This window comes from Cupressus sempervirens, chromosome 3 (assembly GCF_028749045.1).
Source record: "Cupressus sempervirens isolate cs-2001-9-10 chromosome 3, ASM2874904v1, whole genome shotgun sequence".
Taxonomy (NCBI): domain Eukaryota; kingdom Viridiplantae; phylum Streptophyta; class Pinopsida; order Cupressales; family Cupressaceae; genus Cupressus; species Cupressus sempervirens.
In genome coordinates, this window is record NC_143120.1 from 541,749,723 (window position 1) to 541,774,265 (window position 24,543).

Consider the following 24,543-nt stretch of genomic DNA (forward strand, 5'->3'; position numbering starts at 1 on the left):
CTCTAGCCTCTATGGAAAAAGTTGTTGGTCTTCCTAAACTGAATCAAAATCACGGAGTATGCAAGGGATGCGCTTCAGGTAAAAATATTAAGAGAAAATTTCATAGAGTGAGTCTAGAACCAAAGAAAAACATGTTGTTGATGGTAGTATAGAGAAGTAGGCTAAATTTGTTGCTAGAGGTTTTTCACAAAAAGAAGGCATAGATTATGAGGAAACGTTTGCACCTGAAGCTCGTTATTCTTTTATTAGGAGAACCGAAGCTATTGTAGTAGTGAAGGGCTGGACACCTCACCAAATGGATGTTGAAACAACATTTTTAAATAGAGACATTGAAGAGAAAGTCTACATTGAACAACCTGAAGGTTTTGTAATCCATTATAAAAAATCTAATGTATGCAAGCTGAAAAAGGCATTTAATGGCCTCAAGCAAGCTCCTCAAGCTTGGTATGAGAGAATTGATTACTATCTCCTAAGTTTGGGTTTTCAAAAGAATGATGCAGATCCAAATTTGTACTTTCAATTAAATGGTAACAAAGTGCTGATCCTTGTGTTTTAGTTGATGATTTATTTCTAACTGGTGATGATGATCTTATCAAGTGTAAAAGTGAACTCACTTCAGAATTTGAAATGAAAAATCTTGGATCATTGCATTATTTCCTTGGGCTTGAGGTGTGGCAAAATACAAATGAAATTATTTTAAGTCGTAATATGCAATAGATATCTTGAAAAGATTGGGTATGTTGGATTGCAAATCAATGGTTAGTCCCATGGAAGAAAATCTGAAAAAATTACAATAGGATGCAACGGTCTCAGATTTGGTTGATCCTAGTATGTATAAGTGGCTTAAAGGTTCCTTCATGTATTTAGTTAATACAAGGCATAATATTTGTTACGCAGTAAATATATTGAGTCCATTTATGGATGAACCAAGGCAGATTCATCTTGTAGCGGCCAAACATATTCTGAGATATGTTCGTGGAACAGTAGGATATGAATTAAAATTTTCATCAAATGTTGCGCTGATCCTACTAGGCTTCTCTGATTCAGATTGGGCAGGGTGTGTCCTTGATGGAAAGAGTACTTCAGTTTGTTGTTTCAGCTTGGGTTTAGCGATGGTCTCCTGGTGCAGCAGGAAACAAACTTGTGTGACTCAAAGCATTGTTGAAACACAATATGTTGCAGCCTGTATAACTTTCAGTTAATCCAGTTTTTCATGACAAGACAAAACATGTAGAAATTAAATACCATTATTTGAGAGATATGGTTCAGAGAAGGGCTATTGAGCTTGAGTATATTTCTACAGAAAAGTGGGTTGTTGATATTCTCACCAAGACACTTCAAGAGTGAGGTTTTGCTACTTCCAAATAAGTTGGCATTGTGGAGAAAGATGTTCTTGCCGAGAGAGAGTCTCAGCTCCAATGATTCATTTCATACTTACTGAGTTCTTCGCTGCGAGAGAAGTTCCAGGTGAAATCACATGTTCCACCCTCTGCGAGTAGGTATGGTGGCAATTCATTCTTCTCTAGGAGAAGTTTGAGGTGTAAACCCTGCTACGAGTAGGCATGGTGCAAGTGCGATTCTTCTCTAGGAGAAGATTGAGGTGCAAGCCCTCATTTCACCCTCTACGAATAGGCATGGTGGAAGTCATATATGTGTGACTCCTTGTCTTATCTTTATTTTTTCACCCTTTACAGGTAGCTATGGTGAATCTTTTTTATGAGATAAAATTTGTTTATTGTTATGATGAGATAACAATTGTTAATTGTTATGCTGAGATAACAATTCTATTAAATCTATCATTTTTTGACATTTTTCTTTGGTTGCAGTCATGTGCACTTGTCATGAGAAGGTATTTTGAAGATCTCTCTCTTGCTAAGAGGGAACATTGAGGATGTAGCTGCACTAGAGATCTTGTTATTTATTACTATTGTGATTCCAAAATCAATTTTGTTGTGCTTCTGAGAAAATCCTCTACAATAGTATCACTTGGATATGTTACCTCGTCTCTAGTAGCCTTCATTCATTTTGCATACTCTGCAGTCTCCTCTATTCATGTTTGTGCTCATTCATCGAAGTCGGCTTTCATATATCTATTCGTGCTTTCCTACCAGTTATATCATTTTGTCTCCTCCGAAGCCATGTTTTAGTAAGGTCGTGGAAGATGATTGTTCGTTTATTTATGACATCATTCATGTGTCCACCTCATCATTCTTCGGCAGCTCCTTAATATTCTAATGTGTCATCAACGCATATTTTAAAGTGCATATTATATCAATTAAATGGCAAGTTGATTTTGTAACTATAGTCGATTGGTTGGTCCATTCACCGCTAAGGAGATGGTTATGGACAAGTTAGTTTCATGGTATCTTTACCATCATCAAATATAAAAAAGGCATGACGTTTTGTTTTGGTGGATTCTTTTGTATGATACATTTGATAAAAAGAGGTTTTGTTAGAAAGCTGAAGACAGTTATGATCATCGTGTCTTCCTAAGGTTGATAGTAGTGTATTGTGCTCACATTCTGAGTATGAAGAATAATGTTTGGTCTATGTTTTATTCAGAGACAATAGTGTAGTTATTTATTAATGGAAATATCATGAGTGGATATTGAAATTCTTTGTTTTTGAATTCTGATATGATAGAGATCAATGAGCTTTTGAATATTATAAAAGAAGTGAGACTCTTGTAGTCATGATTTGAGAATCATAATAAAATATCTCTTTTTGGTGGGTTAGGATTGTTTCCCTCGCTAAGAAAGGGGTTTTCAAGGATATATTGTTCTATGTTGTAGCAAATTTACTTTTGTATGTTCAAGTTTGTTATATTTCAAGTTCAAACTTAACACTGTCATTGTCATGCTACTCCTTTTCTTCCCTGTTTGATTTAATCTCCTATTATTTTCTCTATATGTAAGTAGAACATTAGTGTGTTAAGATGAGGGAATTCAGACCCATGTGGAGATTGCTCAAGCTTAAGAAAGCTACACTTGGACTTCTGAGATTTCAATTTGAATTGATGGGAAAGATAATAGAAGTCTAGTTCACTTGATCAATGGTATCCAGACCACATGCAGAAAAGAGAGTTGTTTAAAGTTAGAAATTGTTAAGAACCATTGCGGGTGATTTCTACACCCCTCAAGCTACAAAAATCGAGGCAAACATATATGATGAGATTATCAAAATGTTGAGGCAGGTGGCTCTATAAGTAGTGCCATATTTCACAGAATAGATATTTCACAGAATCAAATTAATTCCTAAGTTGTTGTTGGATGGGAAAGCAAACAGAAATGAAAATGTGGAAATCCTAGTATAGTTGTTGTTGTCCTACATTTTGTCACCACAAGATATAGGTAATAGTACGAAACTTTTTCAAGCTCAGTTTCGCATTTCTCTGAGTTTAATTTGTTATTTAATTAGTTAGTATTGATCAACCAATCAATACCAATTGATATAACGAATCCTTTTTACTGAAGGCCTTCGTCAAGCCTTTTCCCTTTTTTGTTTGTTGAACCTATGCTTGATTTTTGAGGCCTTCATCGTCCTTTTCTTTGCTTTTGAGTTTGCGTTTGCTTGATTTTAATCTTTTGGTTTTGCTCATGTCATGCTTTTCATTTTTCCCTTTGATTCGGTCTAACCTAGAGGTCAATCGGAGTTGTCAGTCAAGAAATATGGTCATTTTAGAGCCCAAAAAGTGGACATTTTAGATGCAACAGCATGAATTAAAAATATGATGTTATATTTTAAATTTGGCATTGACTTTTTTAAAAATATAACATTATACTCACTTTTTGTTATGTTTTTAAGTTACTTTTGCTTTAAATTTATAACTTAAAGTGACTATAGTGCACTTTATGTTATAATTTTAAGTTGAGTTACTTTTTAATTTTTCACTTAAAGTAACTATATAACTATATAGTTTCATTTTAAATTTTTGATTTTAAAAATCAAATACTTATTTAAATGTTACTTTAAAATGATATTTATGTATTATATTTCATAATATGATAAATAAATATTGTTTTTGACCCATTTTGTACATTTTTATAATTTTAAGTGAATTAAATGACTTAAAGGCTTCATAAGTGGACATTTTATATGCAATTACATGTAAAATCCATCAAAAGTGGACTTTTTACATGCTATTGCATATAAAGTTTACTTTGGTGGACCTTTTTTATGTCATTACATCAAAAGTTCACCATAAGTGGACCTTTTTGATGCTATGACATGAAAAGTGAAGTTTTTATGCTTATGCATAAAAAAAGTGAGATGCATTTTAAAATATGCTTTCCCCTCCAACAGGTCTGATTTTCACTTGGAAGCACATTTTAAAATATGCATTGCACCCAACAAGGTCCTATTTTCACTTGATGCATATTTCAAAACATGCATTGCACCTAAAAGGTCCAATTTGGAAGGAAAAACATGTTTTAAAATATGCTATGCATCCCAAAAAGTCTGATTTTGAGAGGAAAGCATGCATTTGGCCTCCAAGAACCCGATTTTGCCCATCACTTGAGATTTTCTTGGTGGAATTGCATGAAATCTTCTCCATTTAAGACTTTTTCCTTGGCAACGATTTTCTTTGCATCAAGAATAGATTTGGCATGTTGAAAATTGTTTTAAGAGATCAAACCTAGGGCACGTTTTTGAAGAAAAACTCCAAATTCTTTCATTTTTGCTCATAACTTGAGTTTTACTCAATGGATTTGCATGGGATTTGTTTCATTTGAAACGTTTTTGCATGGCAATGAGTTTCCTTGCTTCTAAAATGGATTCATTTGCCTCAAAAACGTTTTTGAAACTTTCATGATGGATCATGTTTTTGAAGAAATATGTAAAAAAAATCCATTTTTAGTGCATATTTTCCCTCCCAACCAAATCGTCCTAACATCTTTTGGAGATTACATGGCATTGGAGTTCACATTTTAAAGTTTAATGATCAAAATCTTTTGATCTTGCAACATGAAGAAGAATGTTTTTTTACCAAAAACATGTTGCAAGCATAAATCTTCAAAAACGTTGGAATATGTAGAGTTTTTAGGGCACGTTTTGGCATCTTCCAACAATCTCTCCTTGTTTGCTACCCTCTCCCATTCGAATTTGCAAAGTTGGAAAAGCTCTTACCATTTTTGAAGAATTTTTCAACATTGGAGCATCTTTTTCCTTCATATTTGGCACTTAATCATCGTGTAAGTGGACTTCTTCCTTGCTATTTAATTCATGCTTATCTTGCTGATTTTATGCATGGAATTACTTGATGGTTGCCATTTGTGAAAATCTTTGCCATGAAAAGTGCATTTTGCCTTTAAAAATGATAAAAACTCTCATTTTCACACTTTTTGGAATTTTTCCAAACTCCAAATTTGAATTTAAGTGTTGAAGTGCATTGCATCTTGACATGTTTGAGTCTTTTGCTAAAGGCATGTGTTTGTTTTGTGCTTGTTTCTGTGTTTTGTGCTTGCTTGCTGGTTTTCTCCACTTTGGAGAAATTGCAATTTCATTCCCAAGAACTTGTTGTTTCACTTCATGCGAAAGCATCATCATGTTCCATCTCCATCTTTCTATGTCACAACGCATCGCATCTCCTCTAACAAATGTGATTGCATGTTTTCCATCTCATTCACCACCTGCACATGCATGTAATCCCATTTTCCGCTTCCATTTTCATTCTCGCTTCTCCATAAGCATTCACGCCTCCATGAGTAAATACATGTTTTTCCGCTTCCCATGTCATTACATGCTTTGCATCTCTTCTATTTGCACTTGCATGTAAAACGCATCTTTCATCCACGTTCACATGTCATATAACTTCCCATTCCTCATTACATGTAATCCATTTTCCGTGCAATGACATCTTGAAAGCCCAAGTCACATTTTGGAAATAAGCAATCTCCATTTGCACACATTCCCATGCGCCAAGCACATTATGTCAAAAAAAAGAGGTAAACGTGCTAGTGGAATGTTGTTCCAAGTTTACATCTGGACATTGTCAAGAAGGTTTTCAAAGTGTCAAAAACTCCAGTTTGTGCTAATCTACAAAGGATAATTCACAATAACTTGAGCGAGAAAAGCTAGATCACATCAAGTTTCCACATGACAACGGACAATTCATCAAAGTCAGAGGTTATCAAAAGACGCAACATCATGGTTATCAAGATGAATGCAGCAATACAAAGTACAGGAACTTCCGATCCTGTGATCATCCAGGATTGCATCACCAAGTACAAGGCCCTTCAAAACAATCACTACGATTGTTTCAATTCTCTTATGTCTTTCTTCTTGTTTCATGTTTTGAAGAGGATGTATTACATGAAGATGTGTAATTACATGTAATGCGAGTTGCATGTGCAGTTGCATGTAACCCTATATTTTCTCTTCTAGTTAGACCATGTCAAAGTTGGTTGAGTTGCTCCCACTTTTTCCTCTACCTTTTTTTCAACTCCTGTGCCTATATATAAAGGAGTGCCCCCTTATTGTAAAAATCATCTTTTGTTGTATGCAAAAAAACTTTGCCACATTTGTGCAAGCATAACTTTGATTGTCTAGTACGAATTTGGGAGAAAAGTGAATAAAAGAAGCAATTGGATTCGAAGCTTTGACTGGAAACAATTGTGATAGAGAAAATTAAAAGCTTTGACTGGGAGCAGTTGTCGAAATATATAGCTAGAAGCTTTGTCTGCAGCTTATACTTCTTTCTAAATTCGCAAAATAGTTGAGTATTCTTACTTTTAGGAGTCTTTGTGCCCTAGTTGTAAAGCTTTTCATATAGAAATACAACCGAACTTAGAGCCAAAATGGTACATTTTAGCTAGCCTTTGAGTTAGTGAAGGTTTATCGGTATCACTGTTTCCAGCTTTTGATAGAAGTGTAGTTAGAGATTCACCCTGCCCATTACTCACTCCACGAGTAAGTGGATTCTTTCTTGAAAGATAAGAATGAAGGATATTGATAACACCCATTTTATAAAATCTCTCAACTTCTTGTTTACCTTGAGTTGATCCAAGGAACGGCGAGAATGGGGAGCCTTCCTTTCAAGGTAGGAGAGACTTTGTCTCACATGCTGTGGCTAGTCATCCTATTTCACAGTTGGATTTTTACCCAAAATTGTCGGTTGTAAAATATCCACCCAACAATTGTTACCTCAAGTAATGGGAGGTATATATCAAGATGGATTTGGTGATGGATAAATATAAAATTCTACATACAATCTTCAATTTCAACAACACTATGGACATGATGCCCACATCTACTTGGTAAGCCATCAAAAAATCTTGAACTCTAACCCTGAAGATTATGGTAGGAGGCTAGACAATATGGATATACAAGTAGGAAACTAGGTCTTGGAACATGACTTTGAGACAACCAAAACAAAGAAAGAAACTCATTGCCTGCTGTTGTTGGACCAACGAAAGCAACAAACCAAAACTATCAACTGCTATCTCTTGTGCGGCTAGAGAGATGAGATAATTTATTAATGTCCAACAAGAGTCCACAAAGAGGGCCTAAGGAGCTGAAAACATGCAACAAATGAACAACCAAAGCGGGAACACCAAACAGTGCCCACAGAAAGAGCAAACAAAGCAAGAACAAAACAAAAGACTAGGAGCAAAAGCTAGGAATAAACTAATCGCTCCTCATCGTCAAGAAGTAGTCCAAAACTGAAGGATACAATCGGGCTATCATTGAGAATCGCTAGAAGTGGAGGTTTGCTGTCATGTGTAACCCCTGCAAGGTCTCACTAACCTAGTAAGTCTCGAAGTAGTTAGGCCAAGCGACTGCTTGATGCCCTGAGCCGAAGAGACTAACCTGAAGAAGGAGGTGATGAGCTGATCAATAGCTTGTCTTGAAGGAAACTAAAGCTGCAAGGTGTGGCCTTGAAGCTGCATAGCCTCCTCGAGAAGAGCGCAAGACACCATTGATTAGAGTATCTGAGGAAGGATGGAAGAGACTGAAACCTCTGAATAGGTAGTATAACCTCCCTCTAATCTCAGAGTATATGGGACAATAGAAAATAAAGTGTCTTTGCCTCCCCTATGTCACAGAGGCAGCACATCATGTCCTCCCTGTCAATTTGGTGATTTGTCTAGATATAGAACTGATGGTAGCCCACCTTGAAAGAGCCCAAAGAGATGTGGAGAGTGTGTGTCCAACATCAGGCAAGGTACAGACATATGATGACCCCATCCTATATGTCAATATAGTGCTCTACATAGAAGTCCATTTTCGAACAAAGCCCCTCTGAGGGGTTAATCCATGTCGTAAGAATATATAGCCTGTAAATGTCCATCCTGACGTGCCCATTCAACTCCTATTAGGGAGGAAGGAGATGAATAACGGCATCCAAAGAGATGCCAAAAGGGGGGAAGGCAATCAATCTCAATCCCTACCAAGCTCAACAGAGCAAAGGCTTGAGCATAACAACAACGGGCCCAACCAGTGGAGTCGGCTCCTACAAAGCAAAGGCTTGAGTATATCACCAACAGGCTTGAACATTAGAGTCAATACCCGCAAAGCAGAGGCCTGAGCATACTAACAACAAGCCCAACCAGTGGAATCAACACCAGCAATCACCTCTGAGGAGCTATAGGCCAAGTAAGAGTATCAATGACTTCCCTCAACCAAATCTGTGAAGCACCGTCAATGGAAGAACCAAACTAAATCGAAGATGGCCCTGAATCGAAAAGGATGGGCCCCAAAATCAGCCAAAATGATATTGAGAGGAGTGGATTGGTGGTACCTGATGATGCGCCGAAGGAGGGTCTAGACTCTCTCCATAGAAGCCCAAACTAACTCCAAAAGAGAGGGCCCCCAAACCACTAAACCGTAAAGCACAATCAGCCAAGGAGTCCAAGAGAGACATCTTGGACATGGTGTCCTGAAAGTGATGCTAGAAACTCTATCTCTCAAGAGCAAGGGAGCAATACCCCTTGTTGACATGGGGTTGCATGACAGGTCTCATACTAAAACGGGGACCAGAGAGCTTGACCCCAGTTACATATAAGAAGAAAAAATCTCAACCTCTGCACCCTAGTAAAAGAAATGGAGATGAGAGGCCTTCAACCAATTGAAGACCATCACTTAGGTCTTTCTAGGTTAACAACCAGCTATTGTGAATCACAAAAAGATGCCATACCATCTAGAAGTTGTTGAAGACCCTTTAAGGAGGAGGCTAGGAGAACCACATTGTCTGCAAAAACTAATATGGAGATGAGGACTTGATACATGGAACAACCATCACTCGGAAGAAAGTATTCATGAAGGAAAGCCTCAAGCTCATCAATGTAGATCCCAAATAACGTAGAAGAGAATGGGCAACCCTACTTCACCCTAATGGTGCTTTGGATAGGGTCTGAAAAACCTTGCAGGGTTCTAATTCACCACACTCTTACACAATCTCATGGTGGTCATGAGTAGAGTCTTCGAAATCTCGATGACTCCAAGTCTCTAGAAAAGAGTTGCATGAGGGACAAAATCAAAAGCTTTGTGAAAGTCCACAAAGCAACAATAGACTTCAGTAGAACAGTGTCAAGCCTCCTCAATAATAGCCCATAGAGTCAAAATGCAATCCATGGTCTAAAAGTCATTTGGGAAAGCAACCTACCCCTTGTACGATAATGACATCTATCAAGCCCTCTGGAAAGAATAGTGTGTAACACAGTGGCATAAAGTTTGGCAAAAATGTGCCCAAACATAATAGTCTTGTAGTTGTCAAGATTTGAAGCCGACACCCAACCTTATTGATTGAATGGATGATATGCCATGAACAAGAAGGGGGGAAACCGATGCAAACCACCTTGTTGAAGAGCACTGTGAAGGAGTCTGAAATAGTGATACCAAGCTTGAAGAGTTCCTCTTAGAACCCTTCCACATCTGCAGCCTTGCTACTGTTCATGGATCTAACCACCTCACAGATGTTGGAGAAGGTGAAGGGATAGTAATGGAGTGGCGAGGTGAGGTGGGGGGCCTGATTGGGGATATCATAAAGGGTGGAGGTGTGCAAGACCAAGGAGTTGTGATCCATGGTGGAGGTGGCAGGGGAAAAGGTTGTGCCAGAAGGACATAGGGGGCTTCAAGAGTTGTCCCTTTGTTACACATCTCATGAGTTGACATCAATGACAACATATTGCAACAATATTTGATATTTAGAAGAGATGCTAGATTAAAATCAAATCCTACATTAAATCGTGATTGGCTCCTTGGTTGCAAAAAGTGGAAGACTCTTTCAACTTGTGAAACTTTCATTAAGATGAATTGGGAGATGAGGGTTCTAAACTACTTCAAGTGTCAAGAGGTAAGAAATGAAATGTTAATATGAACTCTCAAGAAAAAAAAAAAGACGACGAATACAACTCTTGCTAGTAATAGTACCAAATCTTGGAAGCCCCAAAAAAATTTAAAATTTGATAATGTGTCAAGAGATCATCCAAGGGCTATGGGGTCAGTTCTTCATGTAGAGGATGACAATTTCCTCAAATGTGGCTTCCTATTTCAAAGATTTAAATGAATAATGAATATATGTAGGGCCGTGTAGTAGCAAGTGTGATGTTAGCCTTGTCTAATGGGGTGCAACGTTTGGAAGGAGATTGAAAAATAACAATCAATAATTTTTAAAAAGGGTAATGCCATAAGTGGAAGTTATGGAGATGCTTCGAGAAGCCTTGATCTTTAAGTTCAAGGTTCAAGGAGATCACAGCCTTGGATAACTATAATATTGACCACAGTTCTTTGACAGCTATATATAGAAGTCACCCTTCCTATTAAGTGGGTTGAATAAGCATTTACCTTGTACGTCTCCTTAAAAACTTATAACTTTTGTCTCCAAGGACGTCATGGCCCCTTGTTCAAAATGTCGGAAGTAATTTAATGAAGGTTTTAGATTTGGGGGGGAGTTAACTTTGATGTTTGTTGGTTCATGCGTTGATTTGTCTGTCTTCATTACCCTATTCAAGCTATATTTGGAAACCTTGTTAAATAAGACAAGGTCGCTGTACCAATTGCCATTATTTTTCTTAACTACTCTTGTTTGGCAACTAGCTTTGATTTGGGGATTTGGGTTGCAAGTTTTAGACTTGGCTTTTTAAATTCATGGTGAGGAAGAAAACTTCTGGCCATGAGTGGTGTCCCAGACATGCACTTTAGGGGCCACTTTAGGGGCCATCTTTTCCAACTCTAATAAGGTTATACTAAGGTTTGTCAAAGCAATCTTGGGAGAGCATGACATGCGTTTAAATGATGCTCCACAATGAGAGCCTCAATTCGCAAGGACTTCATTTTGAAATTGGTGGTCCCACCATGGATGAGAATCTAAGGGCTTGCTTTCTACTCATTTTTTTGCCTATGAAATTTGGAGATACAATGCAACCATTAGTTACTAAGGAAATAGGGGTTCAAAATGGAGGCTCAAGCAATATCTAAAGGGAAGGCTCTAAATGGAAAAAATGAGCAATAGGAATGAAATTTTGATCAATGAGAACTGCCTTTTTTATGGGCCTACAATAATAGCTTTGCCAAAGTCTCAGAGACCATCGTTATCACCCATAATATGGGCCACCTGGAGGTCTCCAACAATTTCACAATTCCAACGTTCTAGGAAAGATCATTCATCAAGATCAAAATTGCAAGGAGGTTTTCCATCATATCTACTTCCCCTTGTTAGACATGACCATATAGAGAACTTGAGAGGTATCAAGTGAGCAAGGCGATGGGGTACACATAGAGAGAATATATTTCTTGTTACATCCCTGTTTTTGCCTAATTTAAAAGTTCTCATATAGTTGTTGAGTTTTCATGTGAATTCAGATGACCGGTAAAATTAGTTATGATCATGTGAAATGATAAGATGGTTAATCATTATAATGTCATGTGAAGATGACATGTTAGTTAATCGTTATAATGTTATTATATTATTATCTAAAATATTGGAAAGTTAATTATTCATTCATGGGAAGTGAGATGGCGGATAGCTATTATGACATTTTATGAAAAATAACTTATTATAGTAATTATGATTATTTGAGGAATATGATATTATCTTGGAGAATTTTTCTTACAGGAGTACGTCAAAGGGGGCGAAGCATTGCTAGAGAGGAATTGGGCAGGGGACACCACTTCACTTATAAGTCGATAGTTATGAATTATAACCACCAACGCTAAGGAGTAAACGGCCAGGCAAGCAAGAGTAAACTAGGGGCTACCATGAGCTACCAAGTCAATAAATATGCATTATTAAAAAGATCATTGAACATTAAAATTAAAATGTGTTACCTTAAGAATTTGATGATCTCAAAGCTTCATGTGATATTGCCATGCCTTAATACAGTACTACCATATTATCTATGTATGCTGGCATAAATATATATATAAATATATATATATATATATATATATATAGAGAGAGAGAGAGAGAGATATGTAGCAATGCATGAATTAGAATAAGACGTATGTATACATCCACATAATATAAGACGTATACATTAAATACATTGTTATAATATCATGCATATATGTGTGTGTACATACATACACAAGTATAGGTAGGTGGTGTATGATATTATTATATTAAGGTAATTAGCATGGGTTAATATTATTCTTGGCAATGATTTAACATTCATCTTGAGTGGCTATATTTCATTTCATCAGCCTTATATTATTTTTTGGCAGCCACGTTAATATTTTTGCCACATTGAACCGATGACCTTGTATCTTGTAACTCCTTGCCACCTTTACAATCTTGCTCGTAATTGAGTATGCAGTCTAGAAGGCAAAGTTTATGGTGCAAAAGCTCATTGAGAATACAACATTCTTACCTCTGACGGAAAACATACCATCACGATCGAAATAACCTCTCTTTCTCGCTCTTATTCTTGCTTCACAATTATCTCTACGAACTCTATACACACTTTCTACAGGCACTGAGCCAATCATAGACAATATTTCGATGCCTAATCAAAATGGCAATAGTCGATTGTTGCTCCCTTGCTTCCATAGCCTTCGGTGATTGGGCATTCCAAGCATTATTCAATAATTATTCAGGCCAAAGCAAGGATGACCTTCAATCAGGTCATAATATCACCACTATTTAGCTTATGTTTTATTTTTCAAATGATATAGTGAGGCATAGTTGAAGCATGCACGGAAAGTTTGAGTGATGCTGATTAGAATCAATCAAGATATGAACCAATGTTCTCTCTTTATGCATACACCGTATGAATGCTCTAGAACTATGGCATTTCTCATTTAAGAAATTCTCTTTTAAGAATCATGAATAACTAGAGTGCAACTTATACAAGGATATTTGAAATATGCTCCCTAAGATAAGAAAACCGCACCTTGAGAATCAAGAATAGTTTCTTTTTGAATTCAAAATTTCCTTTTATAGTGCCAAGGCCACAACAGCAGATGTGTTGGCTATGATTATAAATGTTTAGACATTCAAAAATATTTTGCCTTCTTTGCTTGCCCATGCGTAATGGCTAGTGTTTCCTCATCACATGTTTCGATGCTTAACAAGTTCACCCCCTGCTTCGAGCATTTCAAATTTTCGTGGTCTCCCGGACCACACCATTTGCATAACAGCTGCGACGTCTCCTTCATGGTACAATCTCTGGCGAAGTAACCCCAAGGTTGCATGCACAACATTGTATCATCGGCCGTCCACTCGAGTCATACTGCATCTGACTCCGGCCTCCATTGTTATTGTTATTACCACCCCTTCTGTTTCGGTTATAGTTGTGATATCTTCCTGAGGTTGCGTCGTTATTGTTTGTGCTCGTTCCTGCTCCAACAGAGACTTCCTGCATTAGTAGCACCTGTTAATGTCCTTTTGTATTCATATTGAACAGGCATTCCTTCGTAGAATGTCCCGCAATCTAGCAGATATCGCAAAATTGTTTTTTCGACAAGAGCTCTTTGTGTGGCCCTCCTTACAATCCGTACACCACAATTCCCCCTTCACTGAGTCAGCATTCTATTTCATATTCTTAAATTCCTTCATCATCTATAGCATATCCTTTTGCAATGCTCGAACTTTCTTGATTCTTTATCGCTGCTGCTACTTTCGGACGATGAATCATCTAAGTCTACGATTTATGTTTCTTTTTCTTGCTTTTTTTTCGCTCACTCTCCAAATCCATCGCCCGATTATACGCATCTGCGTATGATGCTAGAGGTACAATCTTCATTTTCTTCTTCAGAGCCAATCGTAGCCCTTCAACAAACCATCGTTTCTTTAATCCGTTAGCTGATGGGTTCTCCATCTTCCCCACCAACTCTTTCAACCTTCTTGTGTATACACGAATCGTTTCATTCTTTCCCTACTTTGTACTGTATATTTCTGCTACAATTTCATTATCGTCCCTTAGCAGTTGAAACTCTGCTTTGAACTCCTTCCTAACGTCTACCCATGAAGTTAATTTATGGGGATCAGCATCCGCAAACCAATTGATTGCTACACCCCGTAGGGTCGCTAGGAATTTTCGGACCCAATCATCCTCGTCCGTTACACCATTTGCCATCCATATTGTTTCACATGTCTTGCAGTGTCTAACTGGATCTATCATCCCATCACTGTTGAACTTCGACAATTTTTCCTTTGGTCCTACCATTGATACTTTCTTTTGATTTTGTTGTACTTGCTGTGTACCCGCGTTGTTCTGAGCACCCACATTGTTCTGAATACCCGCATTGTTATGAGTACCTGCGTTGTTCTACACAGTCGTGCTACTTCAAACAACCGTCCTACTTTCAACAATTGCATTACCTAGTGAAAAAAGATCTTCCTCAAGCGAAGTTCAATTATCTGCCTGTATCCATTCGTCGGGTGTATCGAGATCAAAGAGTTCACTCCACGCTCGTGCTCCTTCGACACTTCAAGTCGTGCAAATTAGTTCCCTTCCATTCAGATTCTCTACCCTTGGCGTATACAAGTTAAGGAACTCCTCCCTTGTCTCTTCCACCAAATTCAATCGCTGTCAAGTCTCTTCTAGCAATTCCTTGGCACTCCTCGGTCTGCTAGGTCAATGCACTCCCTCCGTCTATGCTCCTTCACCCCCTCGATGTTTGTCGATAAGCTGCTGAAGCTTCTGTCTACACTCTGCCTGTTGTGCTAAAATTAAAACTTCTTGTGTTGTGTGTATTTCATCCTCCTCTTTTATCTTATTCCTATCCTTGTTAAGCAGATTCGGCATTAATCTTTATAACACTTCCTTCGTTCTAGGTTCGACTGGCAACAGCGCCAAATGTTTACCATACAGGGTAAAAAGGTACCTATCGCATGTAGTACAGTAAGATATAACACAGAATAGATACTTTATTCATATACGCAATATGCACTTCAATGCTTACAATATGATTATGCTCATTACAATGATCATTATGGTGATGCCCCAAAGTCTCTTTCGGATAGTGTACATATACTTTCCCGAAGGGGTAACTCAACTGTCACGCACCCCTTTCGGATACAATTCCACCCGTTCTACAATATAGAATTTACCGACAACATGCATCTCAATCCTTCTGTAATGACCCTTACTATAAAGGCCACTGAAACCCTCAAACTGAACTTAGAAATTTTGACAAACAGTTGGCATGTAACCGAATAAGGCTGCAATATTACTAATTGTTGTACAACAAAACCTCAATATATGATGCCAATAATGTATGAACAACAATTCCAGATTATAACACTACCAATCTAAGAGATAGATGACAATATGAAACTCAAATATGAAGTCCAATGCAATTTTGATTTTATGACAGCAAATAGAACTGATTACAATGAGAGACTGTCACAACTATGCACTTCTAACACATCAAGCTCTTGACAATGCAATGTTATGACATGAACAATAACCCAGTTCAGATTTGGAATGCAAATGACGAAACTTTTACAACAGTTATTAATGACTGGAAATAACTATTTATGCAATGACAGTGCTGACTGTTCTAATCCAGAACATGCAATATTTTGGCAATCAAAACTTCAGTTTGTGCACCTGGAATAGCTCTAATTTTGCCAGATATGAATGCTGAATTAATGCCACACGAAGACCTCACAATCTTGCCCAAACCGACTCACAAAATTGCTGCTGCTACCCAACTGACAGGGCCGTACAGGTATGGCCTGGTACGGCTGCTAGATAAAAATACTGCAGCGTTTTTTGTCACTCCAAAAGCAATAAATCTGGGTGCCTAGGGTTGCTGAATAACCCCCTAAAATATGAAATTCATCCGTCAAGCCAATTAGGAGTTATGAGCAAAAACGTGGGTCCAAACCCTGGACTGGCAGTCTGAAAATAATGCACAACTGTGTCTTCAAACCCTGTTAATCAATCCACAAATGCTAGGGCACAACTGAAACCCTTATTCCAACCAAAGTAAACCCTTATAACTGAATCTCAATGAAGTCCAAATGAGATGGCTGAATTACCAACTCCTCAAATGCAACAATTCAGGTGATATTTCACACCCTCAAAGTCGCCAATCCAAGGGAGTGATTCGTTCCCAAAGATCAAATAATAATTTGCAGACCCAAGAGACTACAAATTTGCTCCACAATGGAAGAAGTAGAAGAAATCTCAAATCCAAGCATGTCCAAAATGAGAGGCCCAGCCCTCTATTTATTCACTTTTCTAAGAAGTTGCTAGAACTTCTAGAAACATCCTTTATAAAATCTCATTATAATGCACTTTTTCTAGAACTTCTAGAAACATCCTTTATAAAATCTCATTATAATGCACTTTTTCTAGAACTTCTAGAAACATCCTTTATAAAATCTCATTATAATGCACTTTTTATAATAAAGTAATTTTATAAAATAAAAAGTGCAACTCAACTTAAAATTATAACATGTAGGCCCCAATAACACATAATAATAAAATATAACCTCTTAACACTTCTTCAAGAGCAAGATATGACCATCTGATCCGCAGAATTGACTCTCTCTCCACACCATTTGCCTACGAGAGTCTGGAATAGGCAAAATCCATGATCAATGTCATGTCGAACTAAAGAGGGGACATTACACCTTCATGAGTTAATAACTGAACATTGATTTGACTAGTTGTTGACTCATAAAATCATCTCCTAAATCGGTGCCCCCTGTTTACACTTCATAATCAAATGGAATTGTTGCCAAAAAGTTGACCATTTCTAAAAAATCATTAATTTTGTAATAAGTCAAGTCTTGATGAATCAATGATAGTCTATAGCCAATACCTATGCTTGTCTCCTTTCCAAAAAATGAAAATCTTACATTGCTTGCATGCTTGAACAATGACATTCAGATGTTGGCCATTTTCACGCATTGCTCACATGCATGATCAATATGTATATATTTTATGGTGCTGTCTCAGTGTGATAAGCATCCGATTAATAAAACTAAATAACAATTGGACCAAGTGCATGTTTAGATGCAACAATTTTGAATCTAAAATCACTATTGCAAATAAGCCAAGTGCTTGCCTTGGATGGAGTACACCTCAACTTGCGAAACACTTTGATTGTAGATCAGCCCAGGTGTTGCCATGATACCACCATTTGAGAATCTACTTTAATAACATGCAATGTGAGAAAAATCAGATGCATATATCCTATAAAAAATTAATGTCCTCAAGAAGCTATGAAGTTTTAGAAGGCTCTGTGGAATTGGTCAATCTGATCTTGAATGAGTTGTCTTTTAAGAGTCTGATAAACTAAAGAATTATACACTCATCAACTATATACCCCAAGTCAGGTTTTTTTTTCACACAAACATTTAACAAAACAGTTCCCTAAGTTGACAAATCGAGAGGACTCACCATACATATGCAAGTGTTCCTATAATGTTCTCCTGCAAATCAGTATGTCATCCAATCAGACAAGAACAAACAAGTCTATAAGGGGATGTAAGATATCATTAATCATCGTCGTGAACAACTACCCATACAAGAATCAAATTAGTTTACTTGCCTACATATGCAAAATTCGTTGGAAGTCAGATCTATTGTGTTTTACATGCTTCAAACTTGACTTATATATTTCTTGATTATTTCTACAATTTCTCACTCACATAAGATGTGATTTCCAATAGTTGATACCCAGCCCAGGGATGTTGGAATTGTAATGGTACCCAGATGCACAATTTAAGAGAAAGACATTATTAATGATTCTATGCAATTATAGGTTATTTTATTTAACAACTAGAACCATTATACCATAAGCCCAACACAAGGAAACATATATAGCTAAATCTTTCAATCTTTGAATTTGTAATGAAACTACTAGAAAATGAGGCGGACCTGAGTACCAAATGCAACAGAAAAATTTTGCCCAAGACTGTGACTAGTTCCAGCCTGCAATGCTTTGCAGTCACCCATCATAGCTTCAATTGTATAAGTGCGAAGAGCACCAGCAAATGTCTCTGTCCTGGACTTACAGCCAGCTATAACAGGTATAGCTGCTTGTTCGTAGGCAAATTTACGATACACTTCAATCATCTGCAGAGCCTGAAGTGTTTTTGAACCAGAACATGTTATATCTCAAGCAAACATAAAATCTGTTCATTGCAAGATGCCTCCATGGTTCTTCAAGGAAACATGAACAAACCTCTTTTTCTGCTTCTTCCTCTGTGGCATGAGCTGTATGACCTTCTTGCCACAAGAACTCCAGGGTTCGCACAAATGGTTTAGTACGCATTTCCCACCTTGTGACATTTGCCCACTATCATATAACAGAAATATCAAGTGCTCAGAGATAATATTTGATCCAGCTACTAAAACTCTTAAGGAAAGGTGTAAAAATCACCTGGTTAATCATTAGAGGAAGATCCCGATAGCTATGCACCCATTTGGTAAACATGTGATTTACTATAGTTTCACTTGTTGGTCGCACCTAAACATGCCTCAAGATCAAGCACAGAACAATTATTGTTCAATATAGAGTAGATTCCTCAGAAAAAGAGCTAAACAGAAAGCCTTATTCAGACATCTGTGATGTTCCCACAAGTGACTTAAGTCATAAGCAATACGTTTGTCCATTAGTTCAATAAAACATATATCGTACCACAAGCTTCTCTTCCAGTTCCTTCCCACCTCCAATAGTGACTAGAGCAAGCTCGGGACTGAAACCCTCCACATGGCTGGCTTCTTTTTCGATAAAGGAATAAGGAATAAACTGTTCAAAAGAATGGCCAAGAAATGATTTTGAGAGAACTAATACAGTGTAGAAATGGATTGAAAAGTGGAAACTTAAAAAGAAATCATATATTATATGACCTTAGTGCTATATTTTTCATCCTCTATTTAATGCATAGAACCACTTGCAACTTAACATAATAAAATTTCCACGATCCATTTGAAATGTGTGCACTATATTTCCACGATCCATCATCAGGAATCCAGAAATATAATGCACATACATACAACTTCTTCAAATCAGAAAAAAAAATCTTGGTAAAGGTAGGAATTGGTTTTTCCCATCAAAACGATAAATACGTAATATACAATACAGCAACACATCGCCTTGAATTATCTGTATCTGCGTCAGATTTCAAACACTCGCACAAAAATGAAGTGGCAGCCATGGCTACAAGAAACGCAAGCATTAAAACAATTCAAAAGTTAAAGCCAAGCGAGTACTAAAATGCCAATTGTCACGCTCAAGTAGCGCATTTCATGATTCAATCCTAAACTTTGGCAGTTGGTTAGATGAGTGTGTTTCTGATATATTGAAATAAATAAAAGAAACGATTTCTACCAACTTAAAAAATGCATAACCCTCCCTAATAAAAAGTTCAATTCCTAAACAGGGATGGTGTAAAACAACAATGTGGAAGTTGAACTTTGATGGGACTAGCAGAAGCAAGAAGAGAGTGGCTGTCAAGACACCTGCAGCGATTTTAGTCATAATGCAACGTGCTTCTGTTTGCACTTAGAGTCTATGTCGACAGATTTGTCACAATACATTTCTTAGAAATGTAGTTACTCTAAATATTTAATATCCATATACGAGACTTGAACATGAAAAGATTATCAATAATATTTATTTTAATTTTCCTTCCAAAAGGAAGCGGATACGTAATTATGCTGCTCTGTGATCTCAATTTATAAGTGCAGCTTTGATCAATATAGAAAAAAGGTCTGAATTTTAGGTAACTGTGTAAATTAAGTTCTCAGAAGCGCAATGAGAAAATTCTTCATTTTTTTCATAGTTAAACATCAACTCTATAACATAAGAACAAACTAGCTGATACAGGTTGTGAGAATCCCGCCACAACATAAAATTGACACAATTGAATGAAATAATGATGGTGGAAAATATTTAGCGTTGTTACCTGGGGGAAATACATGTTGGAGTGACCTGTTTCCTTGAATTTAGCGTCCAAATAATTCTGGCAATGTAAGGAAAGACAAGGCAATGAAACGAGAAAGAATGTAATGAAAGAGAAGAGAAGAGAAGAGAAGGGATGAGGAAAACAAAAGGGGAGGCAGAGCAGGCACCTGGATGAATTCCCAAATGGCATAACCGTAGGGTCGTATGACCATGGTGCCCCTCACAGGACCGTAGTCAGCGAGCTCTGCTCTTGCTACCACGTCCAAATACCACATATTGAAATCTTTGGAAAGTGGGGTTATGGTCTCTGCATCAGTGTGTCTCAGAGGAAGAGAGGATGGGCGGAGGGGGATGATGGCACTGCTCCTTGACCGTGGCCCTGCAACTTCCCCTCTCCTGTCTCCATGAGTACAATGTGTGAAATGGAGTGGCGATAGCAAGCGCAGAGCTCCCATACCTCACCTCTGCTCTCTGCTCTATCCACACCGGATCATTCTTCAGGTGCACTTTAAAAACCTTTAAATACCAAAATTTGCCAATAAAAACCCATGGAGACTTCATATATCTCCCCATCCACAATATTGGCGACATAAAAGAACAATCAAGTATTTCAAATCTTTAACAATCAATACAATATAATATAATAACTAGCACTTGCACATGCACATGCACCAGAAGAAGGTGCAAGGGGTATGCCAATAAGTCCTAGATGTAAAAGTAATATTCACCAAATGATGTCTTGGAAAGGCAACTTTTACTATTTCAATTAATTCCACCACATTAGAAAATGTTGCATCTATAAAGGCAAGTGGAACATGTCCAAAAGAAACAAAGTCGGAAAACAAGGTTGTTATTTGAACAATAATAGATAGAGACTGACTTGAATCTTGCTCAAAGAAAGCATAATTGGTGGCATGTCATTGAGTTTAAATAGTTACATACTATATGCATTGTAGTTTTATATAATCCATCACATCTATTATCATCTTCACATGTAACATCTTACACCTGCCAGGTATTATAGATTTGTGAATTCAAGTGCTTCCAATTAATAATGAGTTTTTTTTGGTTAGGCCAATTTATCAATCTATTGCTTGAAAATGTTTCTACAATAGAAATTCGCTCCATCAAGAAGTCTCAAAATGTTCAAAGTTTTCTTCTAGAATAGAAGAAATCTTTCCACAGAAAGAGTTGGATCATTGTTTGTCCCTTCCTTGCTTGTGCTTGTGTGCTTCAGGTGGTGCCAAATCATTTTACCAACATTGAGTGATATAAATTGGCTATTGCAAATAATAAGAGGCAATTTTGGCAAGTTTCTTGTGCATCATTTCATGGTGATGATAGATCATTGAACATGATCTGAAACATTGATGAAAAAAAAATTGGAACACAATCACATAGAGACATACATATATCATGGATTGTTGAAATCTTCTTACATTAAGTGTCTTGTGTACTAATGTCTCTCTAGTGACAAGTTAGGCTATGAACTTTTTGTCTGCTTTCATTATTTGAGATTATTAGTCCCGCATATATAGGCGGAGACTTATGTTTTCACCTCAAGTTCTTACTATTTATTTTCTTACACTTCACAATATTAAACCACAATTGTAATGTATGGTTCTATTTTTATTGTTATTTTGAATTTTTTTTCAAATATATCTCTTTTGTCATTGGCTACTCATATTTTTTCCAATAGTTTTTTAATTTTCATTCACTCAAAAAAATGTATTATACGATCAATAAGAAATAAGCAAAACTTAAAAATCTTTGTAGATTTCTAATTTTTTTTAATTATCTTAAAATGTTCCACAATTTGATTTGAAAAAATAATAATAAGAAATATGCAAACAGAATAAAATTTTAATTTTTCTACAAATTTATATCTATACATTTCTATATTTTTAAATATTTTATAGATTTATGCAGTTATAACTAAATGAGCCTATAGTTATGTGAAATATCAAGAATATTTAGATTTTTTATTAAAAAAAAATTTAATAATTATTTTAACAATAACTTAACTTTTTTTTTATGGTACAATTTTTAATGTATCACTTTATCGTTTTAGATATGGAATGTAATGTGTAAAAACTCATTTCATAATAAATTATCTTTACTTACATTTGACATTAAGCGGGACTGCCCTTGTTAGAATTATTATCTTTCTTCTAAAATCAAGTAGTATAATTTTTATAATTAGAATAGGAAAAAATAATAATAATAACAATTATAAAATGTTATGTTTTGAACATATTTTTAAATTTAATTATAATAAAAATGTAATACCTCATTCATATTAAATAGTACCAAATATTATTAAATTATTAAAAATCATTAAATTTATAATATCTAAATGATTTCACCCATCTTATTTTTAATTACTGGTACAATCATCTTAACATAATAGGAAAAAATATAATAAACTCATAGACGTCTATACAAGTTAAATTGGTTTTATTTGAATGCTAATTACTTGTATTATACAAAATAAAATTTTATGTCTACTTGTTTATATTTGAAAACAAATATAAATTTTATTTTTTATTTTATTTTTAAAAAAAAAAACATTAGATAAAATAATAAATATATTTAGTCAGAAAATTTTAAGAAATGCTAAGAGTTTTTTTTGGTAAATTGGAGGAATATAGTTGATTTAAATGAATGTGTTATTATTATCAAATCATTTATATTTTTTAAGATTATATATTGAGGTGGAAATTAGGATAAAAGATTAAATTTTTATTTAAGAACAATATTAATATAGAAAAATAAAGATAAGAAAGTTTCATAACTAGCTTAAAATATGTTTCAAAATTGTTGAATAAGATACATATGAAATTATATAATTTTTGAAAAAATTATATACAACAAAGAAAATTAAATTTTCATAATTAAAAAAATTATATCATGCCTAAAAATAACTTCAAACATTTGATATAACCAAACTTAAAAATCAAAAAGAATAAATTTAAATATTTTTAAATTGAAATAATAACAAATTATAAAATAACTTTTGCAATAGTAAATTTGAAGAATTTAACTTCTAAACCCTTTTCAATAAATTGTGCATGCCCTTCAATCATAAAATTTCATAAGATCATATCATTGTTCCTCTCAATGTCATTAATAAATCCATACTACATACTATTGTGTGTGTGTATAAAATAAACCGAGAGATATACTATTGTGTGTGTATAAAATAAACGGAGAGATATTCTTATTGTTGTACCGAGATAATTTATGACAATAGATGCTTCGAGAAAGATATCTTTGCCCAAAATATGCAATGAAATTTGTTATAGAGCTGAATAATACACTCCAGTCATCTCTTTCAAAGGCACTGGTTATGAATAAACTTAATTTACTACTACATTCACTATCCTCCATTCTCATTAAATATTAACAAAAATTCTTAAAGCATGGGGGTTACTGTTTGCAGCAGATGACTCTTATCCTTGCTATTACATTTTGATTGCATGCATTATTATTAGTTACATTTACAATGAACAAATGTAAAAATAATTATAAAATATATGACACTTAAATGAACGTCATTTTTTTTAAGTAGCAAGTCTCTCAGCTTAATGACAATATAAAATGAAAATAACCCAGCACTAAAACAATTTAGTTTGAAAAAAGAAGAAATTCCAACATTACATAATCATCCTATCAACAAAAACAAGTTATGACAATCCAGATAAAGTGACCCGATGCATTCTAAACAAAATAATAAAAAATAGTTATAATTAGTTGGATAGCTGTGATGCGCGCTAATTAGCCATATGAAAACTTACCAAGGGTAGTCAATATTATCACTTCATTTTTTTCAAACTAAAACTTATATTTTATAGTTTAGTTTTTCGGATAGTCGTGCATTAAAAATTGTTGTAATTTTGATTGTCCAGTTGATTACTAAATCCCAGAAGTGATGCATTAACATGTGGAGGAGGATTGCAGTTAATGATGTACAGATTGAATATTATATTTTATTTGAGATTTTTAGAAAGTCATCTGAAACCAACATCAGTAAACCAAACCAAGATTGGAAATGGTTTACCGCTAGTTATTTTTCAGTGTGAGACAAATTCCGGTTGAAGGCAACTTCAACAGGAAAGCCTATCAGCTAAATATAATTGAAAAAGAAGTCAATCAAGACTTCAAATATTCCCTGACCACAATGTAAAAAGTTAATTAGGAGTTCAAATTTTCATTAAAAAAAAAGACAATTAT

At 35.6% G+C, this 24,543-nt stretch overlaps 1 protein-coding gene across 1 annotated transcript in view; it reads right to left on the reverse strand.

The window, feature by feature from the left end:
• The window catches only part of OVA6 (Class II aaRS and biotin synthetases superfamily protein), a 68,311-nt gene extending 47,507 nt beyond the window's left edge, over positions 1 to 20,804 (reverse strand). Inside the window, exons 1-6 of the mRNA XM_089820771.1 lie at positions 20,478 to 20,804; positions 20,312 to 20,368; positions 19,042 to 19,152; positions 18,784 to 18,870; positions 18,586 to 18,699; positions 18,279 to 18,485 (exon numbers count right to left, since the gene is read on the reverse strand). Coding sequence (XP_089676897.1) covers positions 18,279 to 18,485; positions 18,586 to 18,699; positions 18,784 to 18,870; positions 19,042 to 19,152; positions 20,312 to 20,368; positions 20,478 to 20,765 — 864 coding nt within the window. The 5' untranslated portion in view covers positions 20,766 to 20,804. The remainder of the gene's footprint in view (positions 1 to 18,278; positions 18,486 to 18,585; positions 18,700 to 18,783; positions 18,871 to 19,041; positions 19,153 to 20,311; positions 20,369 to 20,477) is intronic.
• Positions 20,805 to 24,543: the final 3,739 nt, after the last annotated feature.